Source organism: Xiphias gladius, chromosome 7, assembly GCF_016859285.1.
Source record: "Xiphias gladius isolate SHS-SW01 ecotype Sanya breed wild chromosome 7, ASM1685928v1, whole genome shotgun sequence".
Lineage (NCBI taxonomy): Eukaryota > Metazoa > Chordata > Actinopteri > Istiophoriformes > Xiphiidae > Xiphias > Xiphias gladius.
This window is the reverse complement of record NC_053406.1, coordinates 15,069,198-15,095,389: the sequence shown is the minus strand read 5'-3', so window position 1 is coordinate 15,095,389 and position 26,192 is coordinate 15,069,198. Positions and strand designations below refer to the sequence as shown.

Here is a 26,192-nt window from a genome sequence, read left to right as displayed (position 1 = left end):
TCTTTCTCCATAAAGTGTAAATCATTTTTCATACAAATCGTTTTTTTCGAATTTTTTCCCCTTCTTTACATCCCAATTCAGATAAGCCAGTTCCTCTTGTGCCACGGTGCTTGTTGCTGTTGACCTGCAGAGGGTAAAGACAGTCAATTGTCTCCTCCAATACATGTGGAGTCACCAGCTGCTGTTTTTCACCTGACAGCAAGGAGCTTCATATAGGTTCAATCTATCCCCCTGGGTCCACGCCCCCTCCACACCACCACTCTGGCCAAAGTACATATCCAAGATAGTGCAACAACAGGGACATAATCCCTCTCTGGGTCCTGTGAAGGTGGGAGAGTGTTGTAATCCCTGGGCTACCTGGGTGTCCTGGGATTTGTAAAACCATTTTTGGGGCAATGTCCAATATTTGCTGGTAGTGTTCCCACAAACTGAAATTTGTAATTTAAATACCGTAATTTGAAGAGTGTTAATCTTTGACACCATTTTCGATTCCACATCTGACAAAAAAAAACCCCAAAACTGAGGGTGGAAGTTTCAAGAGGAAAACATGAGAACATAAAGTTGTTGAGCTAGAGATCTTGTTCCATAACCTCTAAAATACTACTATTTTCAAAACAGAAACCTCAACTAAAACCTTAACAAGCTAAGGCTTCCTCTTTAAGAAATACAGAGTGCATTCAATTATTGAAGTGCCATGGCCAATTTTTAAAATGTTTTACAGTCGCTTCAGGCTTTTTAGGGCTTCAGAAATGGATGTTGGCTCAACAACATGACAACACTTAATAGCAAAACAGTCTCTTGCGTAATCTTGTTTAATGGATTAGTAGTGTTGAAAAAGAAGCATAACTAAGCTTTCAAAATTCTTTGCAGAAGTCAGCCTGCCACTCCCTAAGGTGGTCTAGTATTGGAATCATTTAGAATTTTCTTTTAGAAACAATAAATCAGATATACTATAGCCTTACAATGTATTAGTCCTTGTAGTTTCTCAATGTAGTGACCTCCCATATAACCAGGTGGTAAATTTGCACACCGATTTGGTGCCTGTGCCCTGGTGTCAAATGCTTTTCTTATCTCATCCATCCATTTTATACTTGCATGAGCAAATTATCCACACGCGGTCACACACATGCACATATGGAGACCCCTCTCCCACGGCTGATATACACGCTCGTCCCCTGGCACCCCATTCTGCCAGTCCCACTCCATTATGCCACATCTTTGATCATGACTCACAGTAAAGAGTTTGGCGAGTCCTCAGAGCCCCCCCTCCCCAGCTGTTGCCAGGCCCTCTGCCATTACAATCAGTTGGCACAGCCACCGACAGCTGTCACCCGTGCCTTGAGCTACACCTTTGGCGACACAGATGCCAGACGTGTGTATGTTTGCTCATGCACCTATCTGTGCCTGAGTGTTAACATGTATGTGTGCACTCACCTGCACACATGCCCTCCTCCATCTTAGTTGTGTGTCCATCTGTTGCATTGCCTGCTGTTTTCTTTGCAATTCATTGCCATGTTTTAATGGTTAATTTACCAGACCCTTCTCCAGGAGGCAAGGGGTGGCTGCTTGCCTAATGGCTAACTAACCCTGGGGGGGACTTGTAGTTGGCTTGTTCCCAGCTCCAGGTAGGCTCCATACCAGATATGTGTCCGGTTTTGAAGACACAGGCAACAGCAGGGCTCACCACTGATGATGTGGTCACAGAAAATGTGTGGTATATTTCCCATTGTGGTATATTTCAGTGATTCCAGTCATGCAGGTCAGGACTGATCAATGAGATCAAGGGACCGAATTTCTGTCATGAGGGATGGAAGTGGTGAGACCTAAGAAACAAACTGTGGTTGCTGTAGGGCAACACAACATTTTTTTTTCCCAAAAAAAGATTCTTTGCTTTCATGTTGTAGTTTGAACGGTCCTCATTTAATCAGGCGTCTGTGAATGTTGCCTAGTTACAACATTCAAGTGTTTCTGAGTCTGAATGATTACATTTCGCATTTACATGACAAAATGAGTTACAAAAGAAAATGACTGAATAATAATGAAAGAAGTCCAATTTTAAAAAATACATTGAAGTTGAAAAAGAATTTAAGGTTAGAGGAAAGGGAGAATAGAGATATTGATAATAAAAAAGGGAACTAGTAAAAATGCGGTCAGTTTTACATAAAACAGCCTTAACATTAAAATATAGCAAGAGCAAAGAAAACATGAATGAGGACATAGATGGTTTGGTAGCATTTGAAAATATTTTCTTATTGCCTGAGAGACCAACACAAGAGATAAGAACAAAAGAACAAAAAAAAAAACTTGGACTAAAAAAAGACAGAGGGAACAATGAAACCATGAAAAAAAGTCTGATTCTGACCACGGAGCACAGTATTCAAGCTGTGTGAATGCGGTTTTTAGGTACAATATTTACATTTTTGATATTTTTGGCTGATGCACAGAAGTGCTTTCATGGACTTGTTCTTTTCTTCAAAACACTAAAAAACAGTTCAGTGAGTTAATTCATAAAGTTTTATGTACATCTAGTTATTTGGACTCAGAGCACACATTGCAACCAAAGAATATGCAGTAGCATATTTTAAAAAAAAAAACCCTCTGATGTCATTGTTTCCATGGCAATAAATCAAATTTACATGATTATGTATTTAAATGAAAATTGAGTCGAAGAAAGAAAACAATTTCATTGCATAGTACTGTGAGTTATAACATGATCTAGTCATCATACACACAATGAGGAGGAAAGTGCAAGAGTAGAAGTGCAAATAGAGAGCTTAGACCTGTAAACAGAGGATCAAATGAATAAACAAGGTGCACGTAGTGGAGAAATGACAATTTTCATTGCAGGACATCGTGGACACCGATGACAAGATTAGCACAGGCACAATTAAACACGCACACACATACGACTGAGACTCTAGGGCAATGTGGCAGTCTATTAACTGTGTACAGACAGGTAGACTATTTTAGCTCTTCAGCCAGCTGTGTTATTAACTCGCTCTGCACTGAATCAATTGACAGGTCTCCAGGTGTCAGTGTGTGTGTGTGTGTGTAAGCATGTGTGTTTGTGTGACTTTCCTCCTTTCTTCTTTTGCCTCTCCGGTCTCCATCACCGGCTCCCTGACTAGGGTCAGGGTCAGCGGATGATTGTCCCTCTTGTATTTCTCCTATCTGCTCACCTCAGATTACACAGAGTGCAGTCCTGTAGGGAAGCGCAATGGATTACTGTCCACTCCCGCCCACCTGTATCCTGTCCTGTCCTGTCCCCGGATCCCTCACCTTATCAACTGCATACACACTCCAGCAGGGACTCTCGTGTGGATACTCCATCCGTTGGTCCTATTACAACCCCAGTGACAAAAGCATATTGTCCTTTTTGTTTCTTGCTTACATACACTGGAGTAGAGGTACACGTAAATACATACACACACCCATGCACAAACAGAGGGGCTTAAGCACACAGTGTTTACCCTGGCAGATCCCTCTGGGTCTACCAGTTACACTGTTAACCCTCCTATTCTGTTCACTAGGGAAACCTCTGTAGTCCATGCTTGCATGCTAAAATCCCACACCTATTGAACATTCAGGCCTCATTTATGGAGCCACGTGCGTGTATGTGTGTGTGAACGATCAAGAGGTGCTGTGGTGGCGCTAGGTAGCTAGCAGGGCTGTGACTAGCCACCTGGGTCCCGTGCACTGTTTGGGTGCAGGTATAATGAGGCAGAAGTGGCCGTCAGTTGCAGCACCAGACAGTGGAAACACAAAGGGAGGGCCAGAAACATTAACTATAGGGTACTGTGGCTGTGGAAGCAGAGGGCACAAGCTCCCTGGAGGTACAGCAGTAGCTGTGAGAGGTTGATGATGACACACATACAGTATGTATGCAGGCACAGACCTACACACTGTACTTGTCACCAAGTCAATGATTGTTCTCCCTGGAGCTTTATTTGGCTAGGCTACAAGAACTTTGGATGCCCTCAGAAACACCCGGCCCCTGCTCAACACCCCAACACTCTCAAATGACTTGTCTGGCTCTTCTTCCCTCTGGACATCTCTCCACACCTTTCCTCCACACATCTTTTTGTTCCCTTCCATCTTATTATCTTTGTAGTCTTGTCAGTCTTTTCAAAAGTGCTTTAAGTCTCTTGAGGAGAGCCGAGCTACCCTGAAGCCCAGTTTCAATCTCTCACACTATCCTGTTAGCTGCTGAGATAAATACAGCCTCACCAGTATCTGTCTCTCAGACCATGCGTAATCCAATCTCATACCTTTTAATGCTGAATATGGTCTCTAGAGGTTTAAGCTACAGATCCCTCTCCCGTTTTTAATTTTCATTTGATTCTTGTTGTCTTTTGAATTTTATTTTAACTGATTAAATCACCATATGTTCATCTACTATGACTCTATGGAAATATGTATTTCAGTTAATTTTCTCTCATTTCATTCAAGATATGCAAAATCCTAATACCAATGTGACCCCGGCCCCTTCATTTGAAGTGATCTTTAAATGTTGTGAACAATATCTGCCCCGTTTTCATCCAAGAACTTAAATTTAATCACTTAATGCAATGTTGGCCGGATAAGATTAGGAGCAAAAAAAGTGTTCATGAAGCATACAGTCTTTTCTTTTTTTGTCTCCTTGAAGGTGTAGAAGGGAAAGGAGCAAAAGAGAGAGGGAGAGGGGAAGAGAAATATGACTGCGAGCAAGTATTAGGGGAAATCCAGTACATATCAGTGCGTATACTGTTGAGGGACCTAAGGAGCTTTGGTTTTGTATCTTTGGATGATGGATATTCGCGCAGTCCACAACTGTAGCTGTGTCCCTGCCCGCCCCGTTGAAATGGATATAAAAAGGCAATACTTCATGTGCAGTGGCCATCACTCAAAGTGTGAGCATATGACTACACACCGGTGTGTGTGTGTGTGTGTGAGAGAGAAAAAGAAATACAGAGGGAGAGAATGAGGCAGAGCAAGAAGGAGCGAGGAAGGAGTGATTGAGAGCGAGGTCACTGCTGTCCTTTTCATGTGGTGGATTTTACTTTAGCATTGCCCTAAAGCAACAAGATGAGCACTGGCCCCCTTGGGTGCTCTAAACCCACTGGAGTGGCTGAATGTCTGTCTGTTTCCCCAGACTGTCACATCAAAGGCTGTCACAGATACAGGAAACAGCTATGTTAACAGATAACAGGGGAATGGTCCAGTATTGCCATCTCATCTTTTTCCCCGTGAAACTTTTGCTTCACCTGAGGTTGTGTATGGCTGTATGCATCAAATCTGTCAAGCTACAGCTTTGTAAACCTTTTTAATTTTGCCACAGCATCACTGTTCTCTACTTTCTCTAGAGTTTCTAAGTAACAACGCTGGCAACTTTTGCTTGGGGATCTGTCAGCCACTGGGGGCACTTTTGTCGGTCAAAACGTTCTCTAATCTGTGTCAAACTAACTGAGCATGACGATGTGAACTGCATGGCCCCACTGTGGTGCCAGTATATCGTGGGTTTCCAGTCAGACTCACAGCAGAGTGTGTAAATTGAGCTCAGAGTTGGGGGTTTGCCGTACATTTTCAGTCCACAACACTCACTCGCCAAAATTATTCATTATTTCAAATTTTAAAACAAAATATTGCAAACATTGTCTGAGATATTACGTTTGAGTTCAAATTTAAATTTAGCTTACTGATCAGGCCAATAAGTGGCACAGGATGATTCAACAGAGAGCAAAGGTGCTTCATTCAGCCATGATGTCTAATATGTCATCAACTGCGAAACAGATGGACAGACAGATACAGCCTCTTCTGTAGCTGCAGGGTAGATAGCAAAGCATAGACTGTAACGTAATGTCACAGATAATTGTCTTTTATCACAAATGTACTTCTAACTGTGAATGTTCTACTACCAGAGCAATTTTCATTTTGGACAGCTGTTTACCTACATGACTAAAGTAAACAGATGTTTACATAGTTGTAAGCCCATTCAATCTTTTTGGCACCTGTTTGATGATCAGTCATTTATTGTCCTAAATCTCACCAAGATACATCAAGGGTTGCAAGTAATGCTTATTTTCATCAACAATGATTTTTTTTTTTAATTTAATCATTTTGTCTATAAAATATCAGAAAATAATGAAAAATGCCTGTAATAATTTCCAACAGAAAGAAAAGGATCAAATCCTCACAACTGAGATGCTAGAAAAAACAAATGTTTGGTATTTTTGCTTAAAAAATGACTAAAGCTATTATCCTATCAAAATATTTAATTTTATGCACTGTCATGCATCTTCTTGAATAATAAAGGTCAGTTTACTACAGATCAAACTACCATGTCAAAATGCCAAAGGCTCTTTTCAGCCTGCACATGGCACATGGTCAGCAGACTGTTTGTTTAAGTGTGCCTCTGAGGTAACATCAGCTATTAAATGCTATTACAATACAAACAACTATAGCACAACATGTTACTTTAGGCTATGACTGCATATACAGTCTCTATCAGCAGTTTCCCAGGAGGTGACAAACATTTAGTTCCATTCCTTCTCACCATCTGCTTCTTTTTTTCATAAAATCTTCCGCCTTTCTTTCTGTCATCAACATCGCTCCATTCTTTCCTTCCTCCCTCTCAACCTTTCCCCCAATTTTCCTCTCATCAAACCCTCCGCTGGTCTCCCTTGACCTTCCAGACAATTACATGCCAGTGGCTCTATCTGTAGGCCAGGTCTGTTGAGGGAGATATGCTGACTGACAGGTAATGACACCCACCGAGAGCTGGAATTCCCCCAGGACCCACTGTCTGCTTGCCTGCCTGCCAGCCCGCCTGCCTGTGCCTGCTTGTCTCCCATCCCTTGGGTGCAGAAGTTGAACTACAAGTGCCGCATCAACGCTGTTTTCATCAAAATAACCATCCGCCGCCTCCTCCTCATCATCATCATCGGCATCGTCGACATTATCCTTGTGCCACAGCCATCACACTCCCAACAGTGTGTCAGCCATCTCACTGTCTTTCTCTGTCACAATCTGTCAGTCTGTTGCTCATTGCAACAGGTCTGCCCAGGGTTTTCCCTCTCTCACCATCTTTCCCCTGTCACTTTCTCTCTCTTTTTCTATTTCTCTCAGTCTGTAACTCTCCCTTCAAATCTCCTTTCTCCTCCCGTGTCTGTCACTCTGATTCTTTCAAGCTCAGTCCAAACTATCATTCATTTTCACTCATTTAGACTGAGAGACCGAGTGAAGGTGAACTTTTGGCATTCATTTCCAGCTTTTCACCTCCCGTCCCTTTCTTTTTAGTTGGAAAGGCCTGTTACATTAACTTTAATTCCTCCTTTGGCACCAAGACTGAAGAGGTGGTGGTGGTTTAAAGGAGTAGAAAGCAAATCTCTGTGTAGATGTTTGAGTGTGCGCGTGTGTGTATGAGGGATGGGGAAGGAGGCTGTGTGATAATTCATTGACGATGTTCTGAGAATTGATGGGAAGTTGAACCACGGGCTGCTGCCATTTCCTCTCAAGTGATTGAGTTAAAGTTTTTCTCTGCTCCTATCAGAGAACCACACAGACACTTGTTGTATAATACAAGTTGGAGCAGTGAAGGCACTGTGGGGGACATGCACAGGTTTACTGTAGTGAAGAAACAACTTAGTCTCATTAACACCCCCGTGTATAAAAACATACTACGCTTCTACAACTTGTGCTTCTTTAACAAACAATACTTTTATTCTCTGGCATTTATCAGATGTAACCAGCAATGTCAGGTCGCAGTCTTAACATATTTTTCCTCCAGACTTAGTTGGTCTGTGACTACTGCCCTTAGACATTTTTTATTGGTTCTATCAATTTTTTAATCACCTACAATGAAAAGAAAACGTACACCCATCAGACACAACATTGAAACTGGTAACTGGTTTTAATGTTATGGCTGAATGGTGCATATATATATACTGTATACTATACATTAAATCTGGTAACTGGTTTTAATATGGGTGTAAACCTGTATTAATTTTGATGTTTTGTCACATCCAGAGACTTTACAGCTTCTAAAGAATGATCTCCTCTGTCGTGTCCAGCTTTGAAAGGAGCTGGCAACACACCACGCAATGCATATTTCTACTTCTGTCGTCATGCCTGACCCAGGGGGATTCACCCTTCCATGAAGGAATGAATGTTCTTTTTCCTTTTTTCTCACATAGCTTTCTTTCACTGGTACCACTTCCATTTTCCTTAAATCCGGATTCCTGAATAAAATTGGAGCGTCACGCCCGTGGCAGTGACAGTGACAGAGCTGTCAACCAGCTTATGATCGGTTGGCTTCCAAAGCTCTCTGTCGATGGGAGTCAGGTGTTATGGTAATGCCAGAGGCAGCAAAGAGGAAGTACTGTATGTTTGTTTTTTAAAGTGTTTTCAGGACTGACCCAGTCAAGATGGTGAGCTCTTAAATTTACAGTCACAGTGTGACTTTCCGTTGGACTTTGGCCATTTGGCATCTGTTACAGTTCATGTTCACAAGCCACTCACGTCATCCCTTGTGAGGGATTGGCCATCATCTTGTCAATTAAAATTCTGGTGTGAATGTCTTACCTACAGTTAATAGAAAAGACACAAACTGTCATAAAGTGTGGGGGCACCATATGTTTTAAGTGATTTTAGTGAGATTTTTCGTTAATAGCGCATACTGAACTGTAACACTATGCTCAGACGGACATCAGCAAAGGATGAAAAACATAGCTCCCTCATTCATTTCAATGAAGCCACTGCTCTGGCACAGTGGGGCTGCAGACACAGACTCTGGCAAAAATAGGCAGGGTTGTCCATCAAACGAAAGCTTCTCTTTTGTTGTAACTCAGTGCTCTATCATCCGGCTACGCACCGCATTGACCAGTCAAATATGTGCAAACACATTCCTGCTAGATTGTTTTGTAACAGGAACAGAGTAATTCTTCTATTCCCCTGGTAATTGTTGCAGTAGAGGATAAAAGAATTGCCACTGTGAGTCTTTTCCAGAATTTTCACCCATATTATTATTAAGTGCAGTGTTTTGGCATCTAATAAGCCGCCAAACTCTTGGATTTATTACTCATATATATTTCTTGTCTCACCGGTACCCATATCCCCATGCCCCCACCAACCCAGCCCCTTGCATATTTTTAACACCGTGCAATGCAAGGTAAGCCAAGGTGTGATATTTTTAAAAGTGCACTGTCCCCTCACATTCATTAAACAGCTAAAGTGCTGTGTGGGCCCAGCTGAAAGTTTATCTAATTTAATAGAGCTTAAATGTAATTTGTGCTGAATGACTTGAAAGAATTAGAGTGTTGCCCTTTGTTTTCAATTAAAACAAAAGAATGTGCTAAAGTTTAAAAATGCCCTCTACTCTGCCAATCTAACAACACTTCTGCAAATGCCAACAGTGTGGCTGTGAAGCAGCAGCTACCCCTCACTACAAGGCCAGCTCCAGCTCATGAACTTCAGACTCTCGGTGCAAGGAATAGACAGCCAGTGTGCCAGTACTGTTGGAGACAAACCCACGCCAGTGTGGCCTGGGTACAATGAATCATACTCCCTGCTGTCTTCCCATGAAAACCATTGCTCATTCTCTATCACCATGCTGTCAAAAATAACCTGTTCTTTCTAAATTTGAAATGTTTGCCAACAGCTATTGAGAACAGATTATTGCATTATTCGGCATGAAGACATCAGGATTTGAAGTTTTGGTCTTTGCTCAGCGGATTCAGGAGAAAGAGAAGTAGGCAGGCTTCTTTGCACTGATGAATTGTTTTCAGACTTTTTTAACCCAGTGGGAGTGGAATTGAGCAAATAGCAGCATCAGTCTGTCAGTGGATGAAATACAAGATGAGACTGCACTGTATACACACAGGAGGATGAACCTATGGCCAAGCATGTTAATGCCAAGCCAGCCATTCACATTGCTTGTTTTTGTGTATATCCACCACCCACCATCATTTTTCTCTTTTGGCATCCGCCACTCCCTAACCCACCCAGCCATGTCCATTTTCATCAATCTGAGTGCTCCTCTGACAGGTCCTCCACCGGCTCCATTTTATGCTTTGTGGATGTCCTGTAATCATGTTGGCAGTGGCAGGGTCCCGTAGGTGGAACCCGTCTGCAAACAACTTCTGTGCTTTCAGTTTATCCGATGTCATTTTGCAGCCACTGTTAACACTCTGTTGGTGTTAATGTATCAACAATAGCGGGCAGGATCTTTAGCACTTCAGGTCAACATCTGCAGCATTTCGACCATCTGCAGTCTCTATGTGTTTGTGCCAAATATAATGTTTGCCAAATATTCATTTTTGTTTTCTTTCGGCTGTTAGTGTATAAACTCAAGCCTGTCACACATGGCATCTTTGCATCTTTCTTCTTGTTAAGTTAAGTGTCACTGCTCTTCATTCTACTTATTCTTTCTAAAGTTAAAATGCTGCTTTTGCAGCTGTTTTCATTGCAGTTAAGAAAAATAAGAGACAGGGAAGACCTGTTCAAATGTAAAAAGTTTTTATTTATTATATGGTATTTTGACTTGTTTTGTTGTGTGATCTTGGGTTTAATTGAATTTTGGGTTGAATATTGTATCAGTAAAAGAGGCACTTGAAAGTTACAGCTGCCGCTCCTGAGTGTTTCTGCATAAACCTCAGAAGATTCTGCAGGTCCTAAAGCCTCTGTGGGACTGCATCAGCTAGCTGTGTATTTGCATTTGGCTAGCTGTTGTTTAAAAACTGCGTGGCTCTGCAGTGGTGCCAGGTAATAAGCTGAAGTGGAAGCTGAAATTAAATAGAATGGCATTATTTAAACAATTATTCCCAAGACACATATGCATACAATGCACACACACACACCCAAACGCACTAAACACACTAACACACATGCACTCTGTTTCCAATGAGTCCTGTCTCACAGACATGCTGGATGAGACCCTCTGCTCATTGTTCCCTTGAGTGAAAGGAGCCTCCAGTCATAACTCAGATCACAAATCCAGTATATACTGTATAAAGATACACTTGGCATACAGACAACCATGCATTGTACACATGCAGGAAGACATGTAGATTGAACGCAAGAGTGCATAATACAGTAACTCTTGCATATCACACATACCATCAGTGATTATTATCTGAGACAGCTGTCATCACCCTGTGTCCCTCATCCACAACCACAGCGCAGTTTATTCTGGGTCACAGACTTGCAGTGTATTCTCTCTCCCCCACCCCTCTCTTTTTCAGTAACACAACCTTGTTTTTTGAGAAACTGTAAACAAATAAACGAACCTGTCTATTTACAGTCGATGTGATCCTGATGAGCTTATAGTGTGACAACAATGTATACATGAGTATTTGAACTTGGCTTTATTTTGCAGTTCCTTTTACAGCCATATTGATCAGTTTCATAGGGCAACATTGGTGCATTAGGATTAAAAAATCCTTTTACTGCTATTGTTTTATCAACCATCATAGCCACATTTCTCATATCGTCATTTAATTATATTGTAATTACTTGACTTAGCTACTGTGAGTCCAACATCAGAAGCTTTATTCTCTAATGTCCCTATTGTCTCAGCTAATATGGCAAAGGGCAGTCTGCTGAGAAATGCTGTCGCAAACAATCAATGAAAACTGTAAAATTCTAGCTTTTTAATTATCGTCCCTTTATCTCAGTGTTCACTCTTTGTCATCACCCCTTGCAGATTCTTTGTGTAGAGAAGTTTGAAAGCAAAGGCAGTGCTCCCTCATGTGCCTCCCAGTCGATGGCTTTTACATTCACAGAGGGACTCTATTAAAGGTTTCCTTTTAATCACAAAAATGGGGATTTCAACACCAATTATCATGATTATTGCTTGCAACTCGTTGATATCTACATTTATGGTTCTATTTCCTCGTTGACCACCAGTGACAGCTTAAGATGTATGAACTGCTGCCTAAATATGCATTAATTGAAATAGCTGTCACACTTTTTACAGGCCAGTAGAGTCAGCCTTAGCATTTAGCCTCGAATTAATGAGACTGAACACATCGGCCCACTCGCGCACATTATGATAGGTGTATGTGGGCTATAATTACATTATGTGACACCAGGAAATCAGTTTCTTGTCGCCAGGTCTTCCGTGAGCGAGGTTTTCTAATTATGTAAGATAGCACCTCCACTTCCTTCGGTAGTGCACACCACAGGGCTTGCGGATGAGACTGATTTAAGTGTGGAATTAGCAATTCCATTTGCCACACAGTCAGAGAAGCGGACAGATTCGCAGTCATGCTGCTCCAAGTGAATAAAACAGCTATTAGACAAGCATGATACATGGCATTTTCATCTGCTGACATACACAAGGGCATGGGTTTTTAGCCGCACACAGGTACATGCGCACACAATCACAAATAAACAAGGAATATCTGACACTGAAAAGGCTATGATAGATGTGTAGTGTCTCAGGTAATTAATGTCAAAGCAGCTATCAAATAAATGAGAAATGTTGTTTACAGATTGTTGAAAATACCAAATTAGTTGAGTTTTTTATTTACAACTGTTATTTACATGGATAAAAAAAGAAAATCGCAATATGAATCAAGCCTCTCTAATGATATCTGTGAAATGAAAGGGAGAAGCATGGTATGTGTGTTGTGTGTGCGTGTATAACCCGTCTTTGATGAAAGTGAGGAGAGTGACCTTTTAGTTAAAAATAAAATAAACAATATGAAGAAGAATCTGTTGGCATAACCTTGACATTAAGTGAAGAAAATAAAAAAAAATACTTAAATTTTAATCACCCTCCTCAGTGCCTTAGGCCTCTCTCTTTGAAAAGAGGTCAAAATGTACAAACCCATTTAACTAAAAGGCAGCTCAATGAAGGTGCTGGAAGAGGGCAGGCCTTTGCATTTTAAAAATTGCAAGGTCCCTCCAAATTCTGGGCCTTTGCCGTTCTTTACGTCTCCAGCACATAGGCAAAGAAATTTTGGAGGCCCTCTGGGAGGATTTTCTTCTCTGGGTCCACTAGTCTTCTATATGTGCCAAACTTGGCATAATTAAATGTGAAATCCTCCACCGCACTCACTGGACAAAACTCAAACTTTCTCAAATTTACCCTGATATTAATCCTTTGTGTGACAAGTGTTGACAAGCTCCTGCCTCTTTGATTCATATGTTTTCGTCTTGCCCATCTCTTTATAACTACTGGCCCAATATGTTTTAAAACATTTTCAAGGGTACTTTTGGTGCCCTTCGATCCATTTGCATCAACAGCACTCATTGAGGATAATATCGGATACAGTGGTCCTGCCAAAAAATCAGTTATTTCAATTTTTTTATATAACCCTTTTGTATAATTATTATATAAATATTATTTATTTCTTTTCTTAATTGTTAATTTTTTTTATACATACATTTTTAAAGTTTGCAACTTATATTTTTGCCATATATATATAATGTTTATCTCCTATTATTTGTGGAGATAAACATTAGCAGACATGTTCAAAAAACATATTGACACAATTTGAGAAACTACTGTTTACCATGGGAATACAACCAATATAAAGAGTTTTGCTTAAAAAAAAATAGGGATTTTCCAGCAATTCATATATGAACCAATGAGTCTAATAACGTATATTAACCATATGATCAAAAATAGTGTATTAAAGCAAAAAACGCAGAGAGGATGGCAGTGACAAAGATAAGGAGAGAGCTAAAGTTATGAGTCAGTGTCCCACAGCAGAGTTTGATTGGCTAATTAGCTGCTTTTTTATTTTGTGTTTTCAAAAGGCATCCAAGTGCACGGCCAGGCCCACTGTGGCTTCTTAGTTGATGCTGTTATTAAGCCCTCTCCAAACCTTCCATTAGTACACAGCTCTGTTTCTGTGTGTTGGCCTATTTTCAGGAAAAACTAATCTGATCCCTGCTACAACAAAACAAGTAGCTCTCTAATGAAGTTGCTGAAGTGGATGTCGATGCCAGAATATAGGGAAAAGGAATGTTTTCAATGAATAATCTAAAGGCTTGAAATGCTGCTTGCTAAAAAAGTGCACTTGAGGTGATTAGGAAATCCAGACTCAAATGTATTTGAGGGCCCTTTGTCCAGTTTGCCTTCCACTCCTGGCAGTTTCGAGATGTACAACAGCAACATATTAATTATACAGTGTCATTCAAATTAAAATTAGTAAACATTGTAATTATTTGTAAAGTCCTTCATGAGACTCTGAAAAAATGTTTTTGTACAGACTGTCTAGTCTTTCTCACATAATCCCAAAGTTAATTAGCAAAATTTTTTTAAAAGCTATGACAATTTTCAGTGTTTGCGAGACATTTGAGAGCAAAAAGACAACGAAAAGTGAAAAGTGGGAGTCTTGGTTTTTCCACCATATAAAAGAGAAGAACAAAGAGGCTGATTTCTTGAATAAATCATATGCTCAGTCTTAGGCATGGCCAAATTCCTCAGTGTATGCTGTGAGCAAATACTGTAGAAAGATGACTTACTCTATTTTACAAGAGAAAGCCTGAAACAAGTCTGAATAGAAACAGGTCAAACATACAGATGTCGGTCTCTGTAATACCTTCACGATTTTCATCATCTGAATTGGGCCATAAAATAGCAGAAGTTTAACTCCCACAGTTTCTTGTCCTGCTGGGTAACTAAGCATTATTTTGTGTCAGTACTTAAACAATTCATTACATTTGGTTCTATGAAAGGCAGTGTGTTTTGCATCAATGCTTTCAATCTTCACTCTGAATTAATTCTAGCAGTGAGAGGAGCAGCCATTCAAGGTAATAATAACTACTTACAGTGCATATACTGTATGTGCAATGGTAACCCAGCAAAGTACATGATTTTAAATAGAAAATTTACAGTTGATTTACAGTTCAAGTGAAAGCCATGTTAAATCACTTTACAGTATCTATATTCTTCAAAAGCGTTTATTTGATCAAAGGCTAAGTCCCTCTGAACCTTTGCCCCCCTCTCCTTATCAGGTAATGGCTTTTCCCCCAATCAAAGCCCAGGAGTTGGAGAACACATTAACATTAATTACCTCTTACAGTAGGCGAAGAGCTAGTTCATTTGAACTGCATTTAGCACTTGGTCTGAGGGAAAGGGAGATGCAGCCATTGAGCTAATAGAGAAGCCAGCAGATCTTTCAAAAGGATAATGAGTTTTTTACCCTTGACTGCCACTTTCCAGAGACACCTCAAGCTTCTGTATGCTTGCATTACAAAAAGCAAGCAACGCAAGCCTGTCTTTGGACCTTCCTCTTGTGTACTACAAGGGCTCTGTTACTAATTTTCACATAGCTGGACACCTTACACAGGTTGCGGTCCATATGCCTTGATTCTGGATTATATTTAGCAGCAGTTATTCAGTTCTCTCCCAAAACACACACTTCACAGACCTCTCTGTCTCTCGCGGTTTGTCTGTTTAGAAGGATTAGGCAGAGAGAAGGATAGGAAACTGCAGTAAGTGACGTTTTAAATTTGTAAATGTGTTGCTGCTTCCATTTAAATGACATGTTCAGGAAAAATAATTCACGGCTCTAAATTCCAGAGTCAAAGTGACAGAAACTTTGATAGCAGCATGTCTATGTGTGTGTACACTATGAGTGTATATGTGCATCTGCAACAAGAGGTGCATAGTTGTGTTTGTGGTGTTTCAAACAAAGGTGACAAAACTGCATTGGTCTGTGTTAAAAGGGCTCTCAATCTTGTAGACAGGACTATTATTGAGAATGACAAGGTTAGCAGAGTTTATATAGTTTGTGCAAAATGGTTTTTCTGCTGTTGGTCTTCAATGTTACAGAGTTGTTATGATTAAAAGCCAGGGGTTAATACGTTTACAACAGGATCATATCTGTGAGAGATGCTGAAAGACCTCACGAGATCACCTTCCTGTGCTACGCACCTTTATCTCCCAGAAATTCTCATTTCATACCTACTTTTCACTGAGCCTCAGCGTACCTCCGGGCTACTTATTGATTGGCTTCGATGTATCAAGGCTGAGCTCATGTTTTCCCTGTGTGGAAACAGCCTTGCTTGTTTGCCAGCTGTCATGTATTGACCACTCCTGAGTGTCAACTCCTGTGAGTGCAAGATATGTCAGAATTATAAGTTTCCTTCACTGGTGTAGGCGTACACATACTTATGTGGTTAGATTTTCACCGTGCAATAAGGCATTTAACTTATGGTTATTCACTGCATTTTATTGACATTTGTATTTTTGTCAAGGAAAATTGTCACACGTGAAATGAATGAGAGAAAAGGAGATAAAACGTGACTAAATCAAAAAACACAACATGCCAACACAAAAGTTATGAAAGACATTTTAAAAATCAGGGAAGACTTATGCTGAAAGTTAGAGTATAGAAAGGCAGTGAAGTGAAGACAGATGTGATAGCAAACACTATACTGTTTGTGACAGCAGACACAAAACATTTAATAAAGTAGTTCTTTCGACTAAGAGATGTTTCCATCTACATTTTTTGTGCCTTATGAAGCATAACTTTTGAAAATATATATAGAAATGTCAGAATTAGATTAAATTTCCTAAAGATCACGCACAAAAGTTTTTACACTTGCTTAAGATGTTTTGTACTTTCACACTCCGAACATCGCAGACATTCTCAGGTGTGGCTAATACTAGTGAATATTAGTAAAGTGTGACAACTTGACCAACTGAAAACAATTTCTGAAGAACTCTGTCTATCTCCATCTTGTTGTAAAGTTATTGCTTTTTAAGTGGTTGCCTAACATTTTGTGTAGCTTTTTTAATTCAGTCCAACCCAACATTGAGTGTTAAGTGTTTGTCAGCAGCATCTCCGAAAAGCAAGTGTAGGTTTTTTTCCCTGAGGTTGTGGCTTACTGTGATTTTGAGCCCTCGCCACTTATCCTGGATTGTAGATATATTGCACCCTGCTCTGAAGGATAGAACAGAGAAGTTGCGTTAGCGCATATGCAACAAGTGTCTCAAATGGCAATGCAGTGTCTTACCAAACACATTCTTACCATTTTAGAGGCTTCTCAAAATGCCTCACCAGGTCTGCTACGCTATCATCTCCGAAGGTAAGAAGCCTTGCTCTACTAGCCATGTGTCCGGGTTGAGCACATGGCAAGAAAATAGAGGCTGCTTGGGCTGAATTTTTTTTTACTTGTTGCAAATGCAAGTGAAAAGCTTGAGCTGTCGAGCCCTGCTATAGCTCCTAAATGCTACACTACGTTCACCAGCTAACTTTGTCTGTCTACCATTTGGTGTTGGACAGGTAGCATATAATAGCGTTTTTACAACTTTTTGCTAAAAAGAAGCTGCCTGCTGCATCTGAAGGCAATGTGATAAGAGTGGTGAGAGTGAACCAAAACAATAAAGCTGTAGACCATAAAACCAAAACAATGAGCTGAAAGACACTGAAGTGCTTTGATCTATTATTTATATCAAAGTACTGATTGTAGCAGCTTCAAATTCCATGGATGTAACGCTGCTGTGTTTGGATGTAAGACAGCAGTGATCAAATCACACATAGGAGTGGCCTAATATCTTTAGTCACCATCTGGTCAAGATATCATGGTAAAACCATTCATTGTAAACTTGCTGCTGTGTTGACATAAACCTCCATCACAGGGTTTTCCTTAGAATTTGAAGTGTCTGTCCTCAGACATAGAGAAGTTCAGAGAGCAGAGTGATGAATACTAATGGACCTGGTTTTTAAATTTGAGTTGTTAAAAATTCTAAAACTTTCTAAAGCTTTACATTTCCCAACTCTGTATTCTTTGAGTGATTTTTTTGGATAATTTGTGGGATTCATGCTTAATGATGATTGTTCTGAATGCTGAAACCATTTATGGTAGTAAAATGTTTGGTTAGACTCTATGGCTAAGACATTTTTTATACAAGATAAAGCCATGAACAACAGTCTTCTATACTCTAAAGGTTTCAGACTATACCTTGAACACACCCGCTTGTCCTCAGAAGATTGTTTCAGACTCTTAACGCAACACACTCTTAACACACCACATTAACTACAACTCAAGTTGACTGCTGAGCGCAGAGATATATTCCTTGTATCCCTATACATAAAGCTTTAATTGAGTGTGTGCCTTTGATTTTGCTAAACTATCCAAGTTTATACCTGTGATCATATTATGTTGTTGTCAGCTGTATGATCAAGACGGAGTCAGTTAAGTAAATAAGGAAGTTAATATGTCCTTTGTCCACAGCTTTTCAAACAGAAAGAGATGAGTACAACCTCAGATGACATTTCACTGCTACTCTCTGCCTTGTAGATATTGCCTTGCTATGACTCGGCCCCGTGATGATATCAAATGAGTGGATATGTCTCATCTTTGCAAGTCAGAGTTAGTTATTGTTTATTCAACTGTGTGATCAGGAGAGAAAAGGTCACTTCACACATGCTCCAGCTCTGTATGTACCCCTGCACATCTACACCAATTAGCCACGACATTAAAATCAGTTACCGGTTTTAATGTTGTGGCTGCTCGTTGTAATTCTGTTATGATTAGGCTTGAAGTTACAGCACTCAACCTGCCTTTTTGCCCTTTTATGAATAGTCTACAGTACATTTACCTTTCAGTTGAGTTGCTCTAAATTCTTTTTTTTTTGTGCCTTATTAATTTCACACGTTTACGGGTAGGTTACTATTATCTCCTGCTTCTCCTTTAGCTGTACATATGATCTATTTAATTTAAGAACCTTTGTGATAACCCAGTATAATTACATTAATTTCAAAGCCTGCTTTCAGACATCTGCTGCTCATCTTACTGTTTTACTTTCTACCCTGACTGTAAACTTACTGAGTTATGTTAGTTCTTGTAAATGTTGGTTTTTCATGCAGCCTGCTGATGTAGTTGGGCTGAAACATGATTAAGTGGTTGATGTTAAAAGTTTAAATTATTACATTTCAGATATGGCTGAGCTCCTCAGAGATCTTGGAAATATTATTGACTTCTTACGGCTAAGATGAGTATCGGTGCAGTATAGCGTTTTTGGGGTCAAACATCAAACCTTCATTGAAAAAGTGAATTCATGGTTAGACTGATAATTAAAAATACAACATATGCCATTTATTCAGTATATATAAAAACATACACCCAGGTGTCAGTTTATTAGGAACACCTACCTAAAACTAATGCACTCTAACACATCAGTCCTGCAATAAATCCTACCATAATGAAGGTTTTAATGTTCAGCTTTTTTTTATAACTGTGTTAAAGAGGTGTTGATTGAACTGTATGATCATTGTGGCGGGCTGCTATTTGTGGTGCTGTTGAACTGCATTGTGTTATGTTGACAGGTGTTCCTATTACTTTGTCCACCCTGTTCAAATCAATGAGGGTAGGCTAAACAACAGACACACCTCTCTGTATAACGCAATACAGTTCAACAGCGCCACAAACTGCAGCCTCCAAAAAAATAACACAGTCGAATCAACAGCTCTTTCACACAATTATAACCCTCATGATGGTAAGATTTATCGGAGGGCTATTGTATTAGACTGCATTCGTTTTAGGTAGGAGTTTTTGTATAGTGGGTAATCAGCCATGATGACAGTTGACATCTATGCTGTTAAGGTCATAGAGTAAATTAATAATCTTATTCAAATCAAACATCCTCCACAATAGAATACAGTTACAGTTTGCAGTCCTCAGCAAAACAAGTTTGTCTTAAGGCAAATGTTAGGAAGTTGAACCTGCTGCCTGAATGTATTTTATTACTGCCGCAGTATACTTGGAAAATGCATACAAATATACCACTCCTTAGTTATCATGAGATATGGAATGAGTAAAATCCCTTTTAATAACCAATCTCTTCAGTCTCATTGTGGTGGAATTGAATTACTTTTTTCTGCATAAAATATGAGAGGAGTGCATTATCTACATCCACTTTCTTTATAATTGGCTCAGCTAAGCCATATCTGAGACAGGCATCAGTTATTCTGATTATAATGCTACAATACAAAAATGCATTATTGCATACAGAATGCAAATAAATCATTTCTTAGTATAACACATTGTCTCATCATTCTTTAATGCTCCTGTAGAAAAATGATTTAATTTTGAAGTAGACTTACATAGTGTAGCATCTTTGACAAGCTGCTGCAGTGACTGGAGTTTTAAGTCTCTACTGTGCCTTTATGAAAGCTAAACAACCTGCAGATGTTTAGAATTCTTATGCTGCCTTCGACAATATACTATGTGATGAATTTATATTTTTGCAATGTTCTTGAAGAAAGTCTTAGAAGAGGAGCAAGATTTTAAAGCTTTTAAGCTTTCAAGCTTTTATCATACAGATCAGATATTTAAATTAAATTGCATTAAATGGCACTCACCCTTGTAGAACAAAAGTAGATTCCACACACTAAAAGCTGCTCCTGAAATTGCACGGATTTATTAAGAACGATACTCTGCTACTAATGGAGAGCAGTGTGCACAAAATGTAACTTAAGAATTTATGTATATAAATTCATATACTTTGAGAGCAGCTTTCAGTGGAGTGAACTTTTATTTTAGACCTAAATAAGGGCTATAAATATAAGACCTGTCTTTATAGGTTCTCAGATTGAATGATCATTGCCCATATGGGCGGCCCTGGCCCTGAAATACAGCAGTTATCACTGTAGATAATTATTTATCTCCTCTGTGTTTTATCTCACAATCACGACCCATTGCTATTTTCCCCTTCTTTCTCCTCAGCTGCCATCCTTGATGACCCTATGGAGTGCAGCAGAGGAGAGCGTTTGGCCATCACGCTGGCCAAAGACAGCATCAACAGGAACACAAACCGCTCCACCACTGGCAAGCTGGAGGTGGACATATTTGAACTGCTGAGAGACAGTGAATATGAGATGGGAGAAACAAGTAAGTAACACAGGGAATAAATGGCAGGTAATTGGTCAGGAAAAGATAGCGTTTATTTGTCCATCCATTTTTCTGCCATATATCCATAGTCGGGTTGCGATGGCAGCAGGTCAAACAAGGTAGTCCAGACATTCCTCTCCCCAGCAACGCTTTCCAGTTCTTCCTGGGGGAACCTGAGGTATTTCACGACCAGACAAGATATGTAGTCTCTCCAGCTTGTTCTAGGTCTGCCCCGGGGCCACCTACCAGTTGGACGTGCTCCGAAAACCATCAAAGGAAGGCACCCAGGAGGCATCCTGATCAGAAGCTAGAACCACCTTAACTGGCTCGTTTCAATACAGAGGAGCTGCGGCTCTACTCATAGCTCCCTCCAGATGTCTGAGCTCCTTACCCTATCTATAAGGGTGAGCCCAGCCACCTTATGGAGAAAACCCATTTCAGCCGCTTGTATTTGCAATCTTATTCTTTCGTCACGATCACAGATGAGGGTTGAAACGTAGCTCGACTGGTATATCAAAAGTTTTGTCTTCCAGCTCAGCTCCCTCTTCACCACAATGGCCCGGTAAAATGTCTGCATTACAACTGACTTTGCACCAATCCACCTGTCAAACTAACGCTCCAGTTTACCCTGACTCCTGAACAAGACCTCAAGATACTTAAATTCCTTCATTTAAGGCTGTAACTCACTCCCAACTCAAAGGGAGCAACCCACTTTTTTGCAGCAGAGAACCATGGCCTCGGACTTGGAGGTGCTGATCCTCATCCCAGCTGCTTCACACTAAGCTGCAAACTGTCCCAATGCATGCCGAGGTCAGAGTCTGATGAATCCAACCGAATCACATTGTCTGCAAGAAGCAGACGACTTGTGTTTATGTGTGTTTGTTCATTTGGGTCCAAGTCTGTTGGTCAATGTATGTGTGTGTGTTGAATCAGAGAAAAATATGGAGAAAGTAATAAATGTGAGGCACTTCTGGGTCCAGTCAGAAATCGCACCAGCAAAAAGTGTCTGTCATTTTGAAATCAGAAAGCCTGTCATTCAATTCAGGCTTACTGTCCTCTTTTCACTTAAATCTGTACTTGGGGGATGAGTGTTTTCACACTCATCCCCCAAGTACAGATTTAAGTATGTCTGGTCTATCAATATTTTGTTCAAACAGAAGCAAACAATTTATTGTAAATAGATGACGGACTAGCCTGGTGCAGAAATGCAAAATGGGCTGTCATTTTTTGATGGCTGCAGGAGTCAAATGGTGTTTTATACCAGTTTTCTGAGTTGTATTTTATATATTAGCAACAGTCATTCTGCTTTGGTAGGGCAGAGCAAAGTATTTTCTGTTCAGTGTAATGTGAAAGGGACTTAAACTATGTCAAAATAGAGATGACCTTCAACAGAAAGGCTTATGGTCTTTTTAAAATGGCCCATAATGAGATTTCCAGTAATTAGTCACACAGATGTGACACATGCATCACTGTGGGTGACTCCATCAACACTGGAACATCTATTTCTTATCAGCTGTAAGAATGGTTGTACCAGTTTACACTTGTGACTTGGTGCCTTACACCTCAGTATTTATTGGTTAGATTGTTTTAATATTTAAATTAATATGATCTAAAATCAATGCAGCACAATATGTCTGCAGAACGACCAATATAAGCAGCTGTGACAAGAAGTGTGAGGATTAATTTTCGATACGAGACATTCCCACTCTCACAAACCCAGGAGCTTCAGTTGCACCTCGTAATTCATGGGAACACCGCTTCACTTACAGCAACAACAAGAAACTGTATTGGTTTCTCTGCCTGATTTACTACAAACCCTTCCTAAATGTGGTTCCTCCCATGTGTGTGCGTGCGTGTGTGTGTGTGTGTGTGTGTGTGTGTGTGTGTGTGTGTGTGCGTGCGTGCGTGCGTGCGTGCGTGCGTGCGTGCGTGCGTGCGTGCGTGTGTGTGTGTATGTCTGTTCGTGTTGGTGTGTGCATGCTGGATTGGGTATATTTTGTGCAAATATTTTGTGTGTGAAAGTGTGAGTATGTGTATAATTAGAGGTAGGAATTGGATTAGGGACGGATCAGTGGCCGCAGTTAGATGGAAATATCACAGAGGGAGCGCTACCTGCCCAGAAAAGTCCCACCCCCACCTTTAAAACACCAACTCACAACTGTGTAGTATACAGCTCCTAAATGGATGCCTCTTTGTTCTGGCTGTTACTTTTAAAGGCAGAAAAGAGCACATGTCGAGACTTCACTTCACAATTAATCTACTGCATATAAAGCCACATAACACATATAAATGGTTTACTTTAGTGCTGCCATGTGTGCACCTGAGGAAACTAAGAATTTTTTAATCTCAAAAAATAGAATTCATTAAGATCTGAAAGGAAACTAAACGTATTTTTCAACTTGCAAGTACCTTTAACTTCAGCTGGAGAAGTTTGATTGTGATAGCAGCCATGTGTGTGTTTGTGTGTGTACACATCCATGTTATATGGCTGTCATTTGGTGTTTCTGGTTCTACTGTATGCCATGTTTTTTGCTGCATGTCTAACTATCTTTTTTTCCTCTTGTAGCCAGCAAAGTTGTCAAGTATTTCTCAAAACTAACCAGGGGTTAAAGTGGGATTTGGCAGGTGAGGGAACCATAAAATCCAGTATAGCCTTAGGGAGGTGGGGGTGGCACGCAGCACACTCTCATGCACACCCCGAATGACAGGCACACAGAGAGGGCCAGTAAAGAGACTTACAGGGCCGCTAAAAGCTTAATGGATTTTTTGACGGTCTAACAGCCCACCAATGCAGCAGCCCACCAGGAATTGTCCCGGTATGCCCAATGATCAGTTCCATTATGGATGAGAATGTAAAAAGTGTGTGTTGTGAGTGGGGGCGGGGTCGTGGGGTGACATTACTTTCTAATTAGTTGAGTGAGTATCTCAACGGCATCAGCTGGAAGGAACAACAAGCTGCAAAATGAAAAATGAACTTGTTTGACATTGTTATATATGAAACAGCCAGTCAGATTTATTTAGGTCTATTTTTTAATCAAATGTACTGGAACATCTTTCCAGATCATACTGGCCCATTTTAACCCCTGGGTCTAACTCATTACAACCCTAATCGTTCCAAGGTTCCAATAGCTTGTTTGGATCAATGAAAATTAATGTCAAGCAGGGAAAATGGACTACAATCGACCTCGTGACCTTCGGACCATAAATTGACCACAGTGAGCAGCACAGTACTATTCTGACAATTCATGGCACTACTGGACACCTTAACACTGATGTCACTTTCCAGGGGGCAAAGAATAAACTGTGGTGAGGAGATAGAGTTTTGACAGAGTGTATATGCATATTCTCTTTCACACATCTTTGAGGATGTGTCAGAAAGTGAGTAAAGGCCAAAATTTCATCACTTTCCTAAAATGTCCTCACTCCAAAGGTCTATAACTCAATCTGGTCCTTAGAAAGATATAACTACAAGTACACACACACACACACACACACACACACGCGCGCGCGCGCACACACACAATGCCAGCTATGCAGAAAGCATGCAAATTAAAGTGTCACCGGGGCCAGGAGCATGTTGGCTGGCAGTCACATCATTCAGTTTTATAATTTGATGAACCCATGCAGGCAGGTTCGTGTGTGCATGTGTGTATGTTTGTGCGTGTGCATGCCTGTGCGTGTATATGTACTCTAAATCTGTGCATACATGTCTATGTGGGTGTTTGTGTAAGGTGCCCGTGTGCATGTTTTATAGCTCCCATGGGTGACTAAGGGATTACTTATTAATCATTTGATTCACTGCCTCTGGATTCACTGTGCCGGTCAGACAACAGTTCCCCTTTGCCTCTTTCGCACACGTAGCTGGTTAATGCTTTGCATTTGCCCCAATAATAATAATACTTGTGTCTGCCTCTCATCATTGACTGTAGAGGTTTAATGAGAAGCCAAGGATTATAAAATTTCAAGAAATGTCATTCTGTTTTCCAGTATGGGAGATTAAAACATGTGCCCTGTGTACATATGGGAGGAGTAAAACTCACATTCTCTAAAATGTTTCCGTCTAAAGATATGTTTTCATCCCCAAAGGCAAAGCCTTTAAATCAGTCCTTGTAAATGTAGAACTTGGAAAACAAGATGAGGTTTGTGTGTCACTTTTGGGGATATTATGGCATTCATGTGTAAATGCTCAAATACCAGATTTTATGTTTTAAGCCTCTAGATATCACTGCCTGTCACTATTTCTGGTTCTCTGCTTTGCTCACTGTCACTGTCTGATACTCATATAACTGTCTGTTATATGAGTATCAGTTTCTCTTACAAACTATTAAACTCTCATGGGTAGACTCTATAGGATTTTTTTTTTTTCTGTGCATCAGGTTCAGCATATTAAATGTGGAAAACCGTTTCACCAGGTTCCCTTGAGACAGTAGAAGTGTTGGCTCAGGCTGCTATCTTTTTAGATGTTGTCATAGTCAGCATGTGCATCTATTAGCATCTGACTGAAAGGGGCCTTTTTCAAATACCTTGCCTCAGATTCTTAAAGAAATCCTGTACTTTACTTTGCTGAATGGCACCGACTGACTTGTTTCGTCTCTTGCTGTCTCCATTCCCTTCTCTCTCTCATTTCCCCCCTGCACCCTATCTTTGCTTTCTTTCAGTGTGCCAGATCATGTCTAAAGGGGTTGTGGCAGTCCTTGGCCCCTCTGCCAGTCCGGCCTCCAACTCCATCATCAGCAATATCTGTGGAGAAAAGGAGGTGAGTTTATGCACCCAACTGGCCTATAGCTGTGGGCCCATGTTTGGCAGCCCGCTCACAGTACCACTAGAAATATAGAATTTCGAACAATGATGCTCATTAGCGGCTGTGTGGTTTTTGTAGGAGATTGAGGGGGAATGAAATCCAACTTGATAGTGAAAATGATGAAATACCTCAACAATGTCATAACTTTACATTCCAGTCCCACTCAAATCAAAGCACTGCTGGACATTTTATTTCCTTCATTCCCTTCATTAGCTTGGAGCAGTTTGGCCCGCTGAGGCTTGCTAGCCCCTGTTATGACATTTTTATAGAAACAAATGCTAACAAACAAAAATATAACTTGTTGTTTTTCCCCAAATTAGGTAGGTAGAGAACAACCATCTCCGGCCGTCTCTGCAGTATGTCAGGTGTTTGAAATCAGGATATTTACCTAGTAGATGATGACAAATGATGATGTTATTGATTTTTTTTTTTTGATAAAACAAGTCAACAGCCATATTTTCTTATCTGAACAGTGAAGAATAACATGTTTTTCGTGATTCAAACATGACTGAGTGGATTTGGCTTAAGAGCTTGACTGCATGCAAAACAGATCCCAGTTTGA

The 26,192-nt window shown here is 40.3% G+C and overlaps 1 protein-coding gene across 1 annotated transcript in view; it reads left to right on the top strand.

Annotated features, from left to right (window-relative positions):
- The window catches only part of grik4 (glutamate receptor, ionotropic, kainate 4), a 140,905-nt gene that overhangs the window by 13,384 nt on the left and 101,329 nt on the right, over positions 1-26,192 (top strand). The window contains exons 2-3 of the mRNA XM_040131726.1: positions 20,665-20,829; positions 25,488-25,585. Of these exons, the coding sequence (XP_039987660.1) occupies positions 20,665-20,829; positions 25,488-25,585 (263 nt within the window). The remainder of the gene's footprint in view (positions 1-20,664; positions 20,830-25,487; positions 25,586-26,192) is intronic.